At 43.7% G+C, this 13,963-nt stretch overlaps 1 protein-coding gene across 1 annotated transcript in view; it reads right to left on the bottom strand.

The window, feature by feature from the left end:
* FAM3C (FAM3 metabolism regulating signaling molecule C) overlaps positions 1-13,963 on the bottom strand; it is a gene marked incomplete in the record, with an annotated part of 61,914 nt that overhangs the window by 26,466 nt on the left and 21,485 nt on the right. Inside the window, 2 exon segments of the mRNA XM_034768540.1 lie at positions 1,040-1,144; positions 6,106-6,167. Of these exon segments, the coding sequence (XP_034624431.1) occupies positions 1,040-1,144; positions 6,106-6,118 (118 nt within the window).

Below are 13,963 nucleotides of genomic sequence, written 5' to 3'. Positions count from 1 at the left end.
ATCCCTCGGCCCACGCTGCTTCCAGCAGCTCCCATTGGCCTGGAGCAGCGAACCGCAGCGAGTGGGAGCCGCGATCGGCCGGACCTGCGGACGCAGTAGGTAAACAAACCAGCCTGGCCCGCCAGGGGGTTTCCCCACACAAGCGGTGTCCCAAGTTTGGGAAATACTGGACTAGATGATCAACATAGACCTTTCTGGCCTTAAAATTGAATCTATACGGAGATCAGAAAAACATGCACATTTGACACAATTTGATCACTGTATGTGTGTTGGTATACTACATCCAGTATGTGCACTTTATGTTAATACTAAGGACAAAGAATGAAAATAAGTAAATTCTGAAATGTCTATGCAGCACCTCTACAGTTTATCTTGGATGCCCACTTGTTATACCAGAGAGATGAGGTGGGGTAGCACAGGGGTAGTGAATAGGCAAATCACAGGCCAAATTCGGACCATCAGATGCATTTGAATAGATCCTGAAATCTTTTTATTTTCTTACTATTGTTACTTTTTTTTTTTTTTAATTATTTTTTCTGGAGTCTGGACCTTGACCACGAAATATGGAACTTGACAAAAAATAATAGACTACCCCTACTTACCTTATGGTTTAGCATAAGTACTTAGCACTTACTCAGAAGTTGGTCGAATAAAAGATATTACCTAACCCACCTTGTCTCTCAAATATCCTGGGACCAACACAATGACTACAATCACACTGTGCACTCTTGTTATACTTACAGTCTAAAGAACATTTGACTAAAATCACAAATACTATTAAACATGATCTGTGCATGGATAAAATCTTGTGTATATTTTGAATGTGAACTTTTTAAGCTAAAATATTCACATTAAAATTTGTAAATATTAATATTTTACCTTTTAGTGCAGAACATAAAAGTATATTCTTAAAAACATGCATTCTTCTAGAGCGTGACTATGCCTGGCTCACCATGGAAAGAGAGTGTAGTACTTACTCAAGCTATATTCAAGGTCAATCAGATTTGTGTGGGGAGAACAGTTAGAAGACATCACTTACCAAACAGGCTTCCTAAGTTTGTATCCATTTTTATTTCAAATACTTGAGATATGACATAAAATGTCAGTAGAAATATTGAAACAGCTACCACCAACTTTACAGCACCTATTCAGAACCACAAAAAATAAAGTTTTCAGCATCTATTTATATTTTATAATTGATACGTACCAGCTTTAAACACAAAAAATAAACTGCATGAGAAGTCCACAGTGAATTGTGTTAAATAAAGCTATTACAATGCTGCCAGAAATATGTTACAAACAAACTGTGGAATAAAGTAAACAAAAAGAATGTACATGAGAAATAAATCAAAAGTGAAGCTTCGTACTGTCAAGGTGTACCTCTGACTGCTGTCTTCCACCCTGGGGTGGGACACCAATTCACACCTCACAGTTTACCAATAGCGTGTTGGAATCACACTGGCATTTACAGAACAATAGATATGCTAGATTGGGATAGTCAATAGGCGAATGCTGGCCAAATCGGGACTGCCAACAGTTCTGAGTGGACTGCAAAGATCAAACGAGCTGAAGCCGAGCCGGGACTGGAGCTGTGCCTGCTCTCCAGCACAGGGCCCCCTAGCAGGGAGTGGCTGGATTGCAGTGCACAGTGTGTCCCTGAATGGTGCAAGCACAGCCCCACCAGCTCTGTCCTCTGCCACCCAGCAGCAGTGCAGAGGTGGGACGAGTGGCCATGTGGACGAATGAGCAAATGCTGGCATCCGGGCTCAGTGAGTGAGGCAGCAGGAGCCTCTCCGGGAGGGGTGGGTAGGGAGGTGGCAGGCGATCAGAGGAGGAGGGTCTGAGCTGGGCCGCCTGGCCCACCAGGAAAGCAGAGCTGGGCCGTCTGGCCTGCCATGGGGCCTCAGAGCCCAGCTAGGAGGGGTGACAGGGCCAGGCCCTGGCTCCCCACCCTGGGGAGGGGGGAGCGGCCCACAGCGAGGCACTGACTGATAGACTGGTGCGGCATCACGGCCCTGTGCCAGCTGCTCTGCCAGTGACAGGGAGCAACACTGCGCCCCACTTCGAGCGTGAGGCTGCAGGTACCCCTAACAGTACCCCCTCAAATATCCCTGCCAGCACCCCCCAAATACTCCCTCCCAGTACTCACACATCTCTGCAGCACCTCCCCAAATACCCATCCAGTACCCCCCAAATACCCCTGGCAGTGTTCTCTATCTGGGAACTTGAAATATAGTAACCCTAAATCAAGTGGGGAGGAATCAGGGAGTTTGGGGAAGGGAGCTGGGTGGGGGACAATTGGGGGGCTATATGCCTACAATAATTTTATTTGACAAAACTATAATTAAGGCTACGTTTTACTCACAGGTATTTTTAGCAGAAGTCATGGACAGGTCACACGCAATAAACAAAAATTCATGGCCCATGACCTCTCCATGACTTGTACTATATACCCCTGACTAAATCTTGTGTGCTCTGGAGGGGAGACCCCAGGGGCACCAGGGGTGCTCTGGAGGGAGCTCCAGGGCAGGAGGTGGCCCGGGACCGCTGCTGATATACAGTTGCCAACCCGCCAGGATTGGCCTGGAGTCTCCAGGAATTAAAGATTATGTCATGTCATTAAATCTCCAGGAATACGTCCAACCAAAATTGGCAACCCTAAGCTGGTGCTCCAGGGCAGGGAGCGGTGGCCCACGGACCACCGCAGGTGCTGGGGGGTGGTGGCGGCCCAAGACTGCCCCGGCAGTGGCCAGTGTGGCTGGCCCGGGGACATCCAAGCTGTTCGGACGAGAAAGTCACTGAATCCGCGACCTCTGTGACTGACTCGCAGCCTTAACCATAGTTAATACTCTTGGTAAACTCAAAGCAATTTCAAAACTTAAAACAGTTGTCTGAAAGTATTTTAATGCTAATATTTGCATCTATTTGACATTTTATGTATATACTTTCTCAAAGTCTTAGATGTAATTTATTACTTCTTTCGTGGAGGTTATTTTTAGGTTATACAGTGGTTTGATTTTATTTTTCAGGGTCACATCTACAAAAAAAGTAGATTTTGGAACATGACATATCGTAAATTAGACAGATGGTGCATGTTTTGTTATATATAGAATAGGCAAGAAAAAGAGGGCAGACAGTACCAGCACCAAAGAAACATCACAGAATTCTAAGCTCTCCCATGGAATTGTATGGGCTCTTTCTATAAAAAAGAAAAGACGTTTTTAAGAGAGCCCTTCCTTTAGTCTTTGAACTAAAAGCACTTCACTAAAGTACTTGCTCACTATAGCTAAGAAATGTCAACATAAGATTACATATATAAATTTTACCAGGTTCTGCCCTGATTGTGAGATCTTGGCAGGGCTGACAGCAGGGAATGAAATGGGGAGGATTATAGGAAAGAGACAACCACCACTGGTGACCTGATTCACCTTCCAGAAAACAGAGCATTTCCCAGTCTTACCAAAAATCTGCCCACTCCTACTGCAGCATAAAATAGACTTTCACCAGACCCCCAATGGGGAGTCTGTTTGAACTAAGTTCAAATGTAAGCATACATAATACAGTTAATAAAAATGTATGTTCCATGTACTATTTCTCTATCACAGCCTTAATAATGTTAACTTTAATGTCCTGGGTTACTTTGAAGTAACTGTTACTAAGTTAATGTATGAATCACATTGCTGAAAAGTCTAACCGTTTGTCAGACTATTAACTAGCACACACTCACATTCCTCCTGCAACACAATAGTACAAATTACATCGCAACGGAACGCCTTGAAATTGTTTAGTTGTGATACAGACGCAACACACTATTGAATTTTCTTTTATGTTCCCTGCTTCCTTTCTCATAGGTAAATAGGCTTCTCAGAGACCTCTATTACTGCTCTCCAAATGCTACGTTTATTCAGCTTTCACTCCCACAGTTTCTTTCTGAACTCTACCCAGTCGGTCTCTGACATGCTGTTACTTTTGAGGGAATTTGGCAACAAAAAATTAAAAATAGTGCACACAATATTTTAAAATTCTGCAGTTTTTATTTGTCAATAAATAAATGTAGCTTCAGCATGGCAGTGGGGAGCACAGGCCACTGGCTATAATGAAGTGGGAGATCACCCTGAAGTCCCCACTCCCCCGGTACAGGGACTTAGCAGTGAGGGTGCACCTGACCCTGACACAGTGCAAGAGCTGGGCCTGTCCCAGAAAAACCCCTCTGTGCCAGGTGCACCAGGTATGGGTGGGCAGGCTCAGCCTAGCAGGATCGAAGTGTGGAGGGGCTTAGTGTGTACGGGATCCAGGTGTGGGGCAATCTGGGTGCCGGCAGCTCAGTGGGATATCTGAATGCACAGGGGCAATGGGACTCTACAGGGGATCCAGGTGAAGGTGGTTGGGGCTCAGCAGGGGGGATCTGGGTGTGGGGAGATGGGAATCGGCGGGGGAGGAAGGCCTGGGTGTGGAGGGGCGGATGCTGGGGGAGGTGGCTTGATGGAGTAGGGGTCCAGGTGCAGCTCCCTGGGAATCAGTGTGGTGGGGCTCGTCACAGGAGTCCAGGAGTAGGGGGGTAAGGCTTGTCAGGGTGAGGGTTCGATGGTACTGCTTAACAGGGGAGCCCCAGCTGCTGCCAAGGGATGCCACATGCTGGGCTCCCACTTCCCCCCCCATGATTCCCCTATCCCCTTTTCTTCTCCATTCCCCTCCCTTCACTCCCCCATCCTCCTGCCCTATTCCATCCCCCTTCCTTCCCCACTGCCTCTTCCCCTCCACCCCCATTACCCAGCCCCACTACCGGCACTCACTGTTGCACAGAAAAGGCGGCGGCTCCCAGCACACAGAAGGGGAGCACAAGTGGCACTAGGACCCTGGAGATGGCGTTCCAAGACGCAGGCTCCTTCAGCTGGGCAGCTCTGCGCTTGCAGAAATGGAGGGGAGGGGACACGCGCAGTGGCAAGTAACCCTGTGTGCCCCCCACGCCTCATTTCTGTTTGGAGGGGGGCAACCCCCCCCCCCCCCAAACTGCATCCATGGTCATCTCCCACACGCTGCTTCCCTGCAGTTTTCTGCAGGCAAGCACAGGAATTCTGGGGAGAGGGCGTTTTCTGCGGGTGCGCAGTCTCGCAGAATCCCCCACAGAAGTAATGCCGTATTCCTTCTATACAGGACATTTCTAGTTATTTCTTCTCTCTGTTTTGGAACAGTTACCCATTTCTCATTCCTTCATCTTACTGAGCTTTGTCTTAAAAATACCAAGAACACTCAAAACATTTACATCAAAGACATATCTTCAAGTCCTGAAAAATTTCAAATTCCATTTCTTCCTATTGTACTAAACGTCACTGTATACATTTGTTAGGTTTCCTGAATTTCTAATGTGTACATCACTTCTTCGGTGTTATTTACTACAATGACTGGTGTTTCTTTGGTGTTATTTTGTACTACGATTAGAACAACTGATACTTGTTTCAAAGATTGAAAGATATATAAAAAGATCTATAAGACATCTGATGTGAAAGGTGCTAAATACACTTTAAATTTAGTGATGTATGGAGTATTTTCTGCATTCTTTTGAGATGTCTCTCACATCAAGGTACTAAAAAACAAAGACTGGACTGTAGGAAGAGTTATTTTGGCTGGAAGTAGCAGATAAACATTTAGCCATTTTATTAGACAAAATGTTTTCTTCCAATAAATTTGAACCTCCTCCAATGCAAAAATTCCAGTTTAGTAACTGAAATGCATATACAATAATTGAATGAACTACATATAAAAAGCTGAAAGCCAGGGTTACACCAAGAAACTCAGAGAAAGACCAAATTCACATTTGCTTCTTTTTTTCGACCTTCAGGGAAGCTGGATGTTACTGGTATGGAGAAAATAAACGTTCATCATTTTTTTCTGCCATTCATGATTGCTTAATGCCATGCGTCACAGACAGCTAAAAAGGTAGTGAAATAGCAAAGCAATACTGTTTCCATTAAATTAACACTGCCATGCTTCTTTCAGAAGTTTGATATTAATAAAAAACATCACAATTATCCTTTACTCATTAATGCAGTATATGGCTTGTTTTAAAAGTCACATCAATCTGATCCTAGTGACTGTTTTTCTTACCTGCTACCCTCATGTTTAGTCTTGTCTGTCAGTCAACAGCACTATTGCACTAAACAAACCACCTAAAAGGAGAAGATAGAAGGCACAAAAATTAGAACTGGAGGCAAATAAGCAATTTTACTACTATTTTGTTTATTAATTCCATCATAGAAATATTCAGGGTTTCCAAACTAGTAGTGCTAATGAAGATTTTGCTGATCACTTAATAGTTAACCCGTTATAGTTAGCATCAAGCCTTGATTTCTTAGTGCTCACAGTGAAAGAGTATATTGGATTGATTTCTGATGCACTGCTCTCATTTGTCACTCAAGTATAAAGCAAGCTACCTGAATGTTTTGTTATTCTAATCATTGGTTTCTGAACTTTACTAAATCCTTCATAAACTCACCTCACTGTTAGCCAGTTTTGATATGATACATTATACTCTCAATCAATTACCAAGGAAACCGGATGATGTCCTTTGTTTTCTTGAAGGTGTTCAATTTGTATGGTACAAATGTAAACATACAACATGGAGAGTGCACACACAAAAAAACCCATCTGCACTCTTTCAAATTGCTAATGACCTTTTGTACCAAGATTATGTTTTACTGAAGTGTGGCACGTCAAACTTGAGGATTTTCTATCTAGATTATAGTAAAAAATAGTTAATGACCACATTGCAAAGTCTGTGTGCAAAAAAAACTCCACTTTCCTTCAGCAAAGTAATGATGTCTGAAATGTAAGAAGAAAGAAGGTATGTACCTTGATAAATCTATTCACCTATATGCATTTTATTAGTTAAATTTACAGATGGCAAGTGCTGTAGAAAGTTGGTGCTTAAAAGGGCACTCCAAGAACAGTGCTCAGAAGAAGATAGAGCCTCTATCCCAGGGGTAGGCAACCTATAGCACACATGCCAAAGGCAGCACACAAGCTGATTTTCAGAGGCACTCACACTGCCCAGGTCCTGGCCACTAGTCCTGGGGGCTCCGCTGCCGGCCTGGGGTACCGGCTGCCAGCCCCCTGCCAGCCGGGGTTCTGCCCACTGGCCCCAGGTCCCGGCCACCGGTCGGGGGGGCTCTGCTGCTGGCCGGGGGTCCCAGCCACCGGCCAGAGGCTCTGCAGCCACCCCCAGCTGTGTCCCACCGGCCCCAGCCTGGGACAGTGAGAGGTGCAGAAAGGGGCAAGAGGGGGTGCAGCTCAGCACCCCCACCTTAAAAACTGTTCCAGCGCCACTGTACTCGGATATTTTTAAGTCCTCTTACATCGCTATCACACCAAGTGGAACAGCACACTGCGTTTGATGTTGAGATTAGAATGTACATGCAAGAACTGGAATCAGAATTTTCTGACAGATTTCAAGATTTCCAGCGATTTGGCCCAATGCTTTCTTTTCTAATTAAACCTGAAAAGTTCAATGAAAGCGACTTGGATTTGTCTGTATTTCAGTGGATGGGTGTTGAAGATTTCGAAATGCAGCTCATTCAGTTAAAAAGCTCAGAATTTTGGGCATCAAAGTTTGGAGATCTGCGGCATGCACTTGAAGCTACGGAGAGAGATCATGGGGCCTCTATTCTGACCTGCTGGATGTCTCTGCCAGTGAAATTTAACTGTTTGAAGAAAATTGCGTTTGCAATGCTTTCAGCATTTGGATCCACAAACCTGTGTGAACAGCTATTTTCACACATGAAATATGTTCTCTGTCCCTCTCAGAGCCAGTTAACAACTGATCACTAAGAAGCCTGTGTGCAGCTTAAAGCATCCAAATATGTGCCAGACATTGGAAAACTCAGCAAGGAAAAGCAAGGGCAAGGATCACACTAAACTAATAAGATCTGCATTTTAATTTTTTAAATGAAGCTTCTTCAACATTTTAAAAACCTTATTTAATTTACATACAACAATAGTTATATATTATAGACTTATAGAAAGAGACCTTCTAAAAATGTTAAAATGTATTACTGGCACATGAAACCTTAAATTACAGTGAATAAATGAAGACTCGGCACACCACTTCTGAAAGGTTGCCGACCCCTGCTCTATCCTGTGGAGCTCAAAAGCTCTACGGGAGGATATGAGGAAGGAGCAATGAGCCAACGTTCCCATTCAACCCCTGCAAGTAGAAAAAATTATCTAATAATTCAATGATTATTTATTGAAGGTTTATTGGTGTATGATACATGGGGATACGCAGTAGCTTATTCGCATTAATGCAAGAAGGTAAGCAAAAGAACTCCTCTCCCTCCCACCCCCATCTGTAAGCATGCTTAACTGAGGACTACATATGATATGTAAGTTTGAGATAAAATTATCAAAAAATGGAATGTGAAAAGGTATACATTTTGATATGCTCAAACAACGAAGATAATTTTACTAAATTAACATGCATGCATGCACGCACACGAGGGCTCATAAGAATGAGAAATTTAAATTCCAGAGATAACTTTTCTGGAAAGTTACACGTATCTGAAAATAGGGGATTAGACAGAAAGTACTGCCTCAGCTGGAACTTCAGCATTTCTACAGTGACAAGCTAATTCTAATCTAAAAAGGTATTTTAGAAAACATTTGCAACATTTATAAAACCTTCACACCAAATGGAGTGTTTCTAAATAAATTTTTGTTATTGCACAGATTATCTTTCAGTTACTGGAAAAATAAAATGCACTTCCATAGCACCTTCCAACTGAAGATCTCCAAGCATTTCACAGACACTACTTGCACTAAGCCTCAAACAGTCCTGTGAGGATGGTTAAGTATTATCCCCAATTTTTAAATGGCAAAACTACCACAGAAACTTCTAAAATTTTCAAACTAAGATGCTTAGAGATTCTGAGCACCTGCTCAGAACCCAATGAGAGGTTCAGGACCCTGATCCACTGAAAAAAAAATCAGGCCAGAGGTATCTAGGTTTAGTCAAAGTGTTAAAGTTTTGGCTTTTGTGACACCGGGTAAGTAATTTAGGAAGCATTTGTGTGAACACTGGAATAAAGGAGACCGCATTTTCTAATACTTATTGATAAGGCCTCAGAGGCTCTTAAAAACCACTGTAATATGTACTTCTGTACCTTTGGTGTGAAAGCGTTTTCACATTTTTCACTGGGCTGAAATTAGATTCTGCCTGGAAGCTTACCAGGAAAAGATTAGGCTATTGAGCTATTTACTATTTCACTTGCTCATTTCTTACCATTTAATAATGCATAAGAAACTCAGATTCAAGTTACTATACAAGTGTCAAGTTCATGTTGGTTTGGAAAACAATCGACTCCCGAAGGCACAGGTTGGCACTCCTCCCCTGGACTATGGTGATGGCGCTGCTTGACCTGCTCCTGCTGGATACCGCCACCATACTGTGCTGTGTTTGCTGGGGAATGCGTGCACCAAGAAATCACAGAGCCTCATCCCGCAGCACACACACACACACCACAGCAGGAGCAGTGCACGCAACTGCGGCCATACCAACCTCACAGGAAGGAGAAGAGCCAACCCGAGCCCAAGGGGATCAGTTGTTTTCCAACCTGACAAGAACCTGACATCTGTAGTCAGAAAATGACTCGACCCTCTCGAGCTTGGGTCAGGGTTAAAAATCAGGCCAAAAAAATCAGGCCTGAGCAAACCTCTAGAGGTCACCTTAAAATGCACAAGATACTCAAACCAATAACGTAGCCTGTAACCAATATCTCCTTTAGATAAAAGGAAATCTGCTCAATTTCCCTTTTGCTAAATGTAAATGCTAGTGAGAACAAGCAGTATTGTACAGGATGACAAACCTGTTTTAGTTGGGTGGTGATTCTGGCAGATTCACCCCAAATGGGCAGGGAGCCTGAGTATATGGAAAAGATTGTGTAAATGAATGGTTGATGCTTAATACAAGGCTTTGTGAAACAGCTGTATACAACAGTACCACAACATTCCTGAGACTCTGTGCTCTTGAATGCTACAACAGTGAAAAAATCCTGTTATTCGTCTCTAGCACCTGTTACTCTTTGCTCTACATCATTCAGAAAACTCTCTCAACCCTACATAAGCCTGATGTTCAACTCCTGGGAGAGGGAGAACTCTCTATTATTCAAGCAACTTCTTTTGGCTTGTGTTCGAAGTAGCACTGTTGAGTTCAGAGACCCATGTCCAGCCCCTCTCTGCCATAGATAGGGTGACTATGATATACTGCTTAAAGGTTTATGGCAGTAAGGGTTAGTAGTGAGGACGACAGTAAATGAGAGGAAAAAATTGAAAGATCTGAAAAACCCTCCTTCCCTCCACACAAAGAAAAAGACCTTAAAATATCAACAGGCACTTTCAAGAGTAGAGAGGAATTTGGTGCTAAACGTTCACTGCTTACATTAAGAGTGAAACTTTCCTAGCAGATGCATCACAAGCTATACAAAACGTCCAGAGGATGACAAGCAACTGGCCATGAGCAAGCACACTGACACTGTAGGACAGGGGTCGGCAACGTTTGGCACACGGCTCACCAGGGTAAGCACCCTAGCAGGCCGGGCCAGNCTTACTTTACCTCAGTATGCATCTAAGTACAGAATCCCTCACCCTCAAGACAGTAGAACCTCAACATTACAAACACTTCAGGAATAGAGGTTGTTTGTAACTCTGAAATGTTCCTAACTCTGAACAAAACGTCATGGTTGTTCTTTCAGAAGTTTACAGCTGAACATTGACTTAATACAGCTTTGACACTTTACTACGCAGAAGAAAAATGCTGCTTTTAACCAGCTTAATTTAAATGAAACAAGCAGAGAACAGTTTCTTTGCCTTGTCAACAATTTCCTTGGGGGGCGGGGATTTAAAGTAGTTTATGTTTAACACAGTACTGTACTGAATTTGTTTTGGGTTTGTTTTTTTTTGTCTGCTGCTGCTGCATGATTGCATATCTCTGGGTCCAAATGAGGTGTGTGGTTGACCGGTTAGTTCTTAACTCTGGGGTTCTGCTATATTCTGCCAATCCTACACTCAGACAGTTCAGTTTACAGTTCAGCTCTAAGTTAGACAAACTGTTAAAAATAGGGAGCAATTTTATGTTAGCGCAAGCTGAATTTTGGGCATTTAAAAGTTGGTTTAAAGGGCTATTTTAGTATAACGTTCACATCCTTCTATCTTCCCAGAGGAGGCATCATAGTAGAATGGAACCAAACAAAATTCTGCACCCTGAATAGTTTTCATGCTGGCAGGATGTACAAACAGCTTGCAGTATACATTTCCCCCTTTTCCCCCCATTTGACAAAAAATTGCTTAACAAATGCAATTTCAAAGCACTAAAAACACGAGCCACACAAGCTTACTATTTTCACAAACGTTTTACAGCAGCACATCTGCTCACTGGTCTGAGCAATGGTTACTAATTGCATAGACCACACATTCTTTGTATTCGCTACTTACATAGCAGCAGACTGATTTTAGTTTGGAAGAATTCTGTTTTTTATTAACTCCTGTCTAGATCAGAGATATTGGTGAGCCTTGTTTTGTTTTATGAATGCATTATATATTGCAGGTCAACAAATGTAGTGGGCCCTATCCAGAGCATTGAACTTGCTCCCCCTCTGACTTCTGTCTCAGATCCTCTCTCTTCAGTTCATCTTTGTTCCCAAATGTATTCATCTCAGATTTTTTAAGGCCAGAAGGGACTTATTAGATCATCAAGTCATCTCCTGTAGAACACAGATCATACAATTTCACCCAGTTACCCGTGCACTGAGCCCAATTACTTGTGTTTGATTAAAGCATAATTTGTATCTGGCTAAAGCATATCTGCCAGAAAGGTATCCAGCCTTGATTTGAAGGCATCAAGCAATGTCTACCTCCCCTGCTAGTTTGTTCCAATGGTGAGGCAGGCACCCTCACTGTTAGAAATGTGTGCCCTATTTTTAGTTAGAATTTGTCTGGCTTTCACTTCCAGCCATTGGTCTCTGTTATGTCTTTCTCCAACAGAGTATAGAGCCCTTTAGTACCTGGTATTTTCTGCTCAAGAACATACTTACACTCCATAATCAAGTCATCTCTCAAATGTTCTGCAAACTGATTGAATTTAAGTCTCTCAGTGCAATGCATTTTTTTCAGCCCTCAAAACATTCTTTTCTGCACACCTCTCCATTCTTTTTAAAAATGTTGACACCAGAATTGTACACAGTATTCTAGTATCAGTCTCACCAATGCCATATACGGAGGTAAAAATCACCTCCCTACTGCTACTCACTTCTCCACTGTTTATAGTTACATCCAAGGATTACAACAGTCCCTTTTTGCCATAGCACCATATTGAAAGCTCTTGTTAAGTTGCTTGTCCACTATGACCCATAAATCCTTTTCAGAGTCACTGCTTTCCAGAATACTGGCCCACATACAGTAGGTATAACATGCATTCTTTATATGACCTTATATTTGCTCATATTACAACATTTTTGTTTTAATGGGTCCAGCTTATCAAGCAATCCAGATTGCTCTGTATGACTGTCCTCATCATTTTTTACCACTACTGGAATTTCCTAAGTTAGCGCTCAAGAGCTAAAGACACCTCGGGCTAGCTGGGGGATGGGGAGGACAACAGAATTGCGGTAACCAGACTTTTGGTGTCTGGTCAATACTTCTGATCGGAGACTATACAGGTCCTCTTAAAACCACTTTCCTGTCGAAATCCAGATACCTGGCAACCCTAACTCTTCCATAAACCAAATGGTATTTGGAAAGCGAGTCTCTCTTCCCCACCATCTCCCAATTTGATATTGCTGTGAAATAGTGAGGCCTCAAAAGGCAGAATGTACTATATCATCTGGGACACCTGACAGGTATGGTGGGGCTGACTTTTGATCACACTAGACTGCTCTCCCTGGATCTCTATCATCTCATATTGGCCTGTAGGTTGGTAGATTTAGCTCTCCTGCCAGTTGGTGGCTAGGTAAATTTTTTCCAAGGCCTACCTGATGTTAACCTTAAACAAAGGTCAGATAGTCTGCCATGCTGATTCAGTAGGATGACAATAATATTCCTGAATATAAAGCTGTGAATTAGTAGACAATAAAAACAAGAGGAGGGAAATACTTTGTTAAATTGATTCAGAAAATTCTGACTGAACTAGCAGAACATGAGCTGCTTGTTAAAAAGGAAAACAGAAAAGAGGCACTCAGTCCATTCCACCAGTGACTTTGTGAATTGCTGTTTCTGGTACTGACCAGAGCAGGGGTGGGCAAACTACAGCTTGTCAGGGCTTTGGATCCGGCCCACATGGCCCGGAAAGCAGCCAGCACCATGTCCCTGTGGCCCCGGGGAGGGGGGGGGCAGATGGGGAGAGGGAGAGGAGGGGACAGAGGGCTCAGTGCACTGCCCTCACCTGCAGGCACCCCCCCCCCCCAGTTCCCATTGGCCGGGAACAGGGAACCACAGCCAATGGGAGCTTCAGGGGAGGTACTGACAGGCAAGGGCAGCACACTGAGACCTCTACCTCCCCACACCACAGGGGCTGCAGGGACATGGTGCCGTCTGCTTCCAGGAGCAGCGCAGCGTGGCAGGTGGCTAGGGTGACCAGATAGCAAGTGTGAAAAATCGGGACAGGGAGTGGGGGGTAATAGGTGCCTATATAAGACAAAGCCCCAAATATCAGGACTGTCCCTATAAAATTGGGGCCTCTGGTCAACCTACGCAGGGCCAGGGCAGGCGGGCGGGCAGGCAGGCAGCCTCTCTTAGCCCCGCTGCGCGCCACTGCCACCCCAGAAATTGTTGAAAACATGGTGGAAATTCCTCAAGGGCTTCTTTTCCATGGGTCCAGATGATGAAGATGTCATCAATGTAGCGCAAGTAGAGTAGGGGCATTGGGGGACGAGAGCTAAGGAAGCGTTGTTCTAAGTCAGTCATACAGCATGGCTGACTT

The sequence above is a fragment of the Trachemys scripta genome, chromosome 1 (genome assembly GCF_013100865.1).
Source record: "Trachemys scripta elegans isolate TJP31775 chromosome 1, CAS_Tse_1.0, whole genome shotgun sequence".
NCBI lineage: Eukaryota > Metazoa > Chordata > Testudines > Emydidae > Trachemys > Trachemys scripta.
This window is presented reverse-complemented; position numbering and strand designations above follow the sequence as displayed.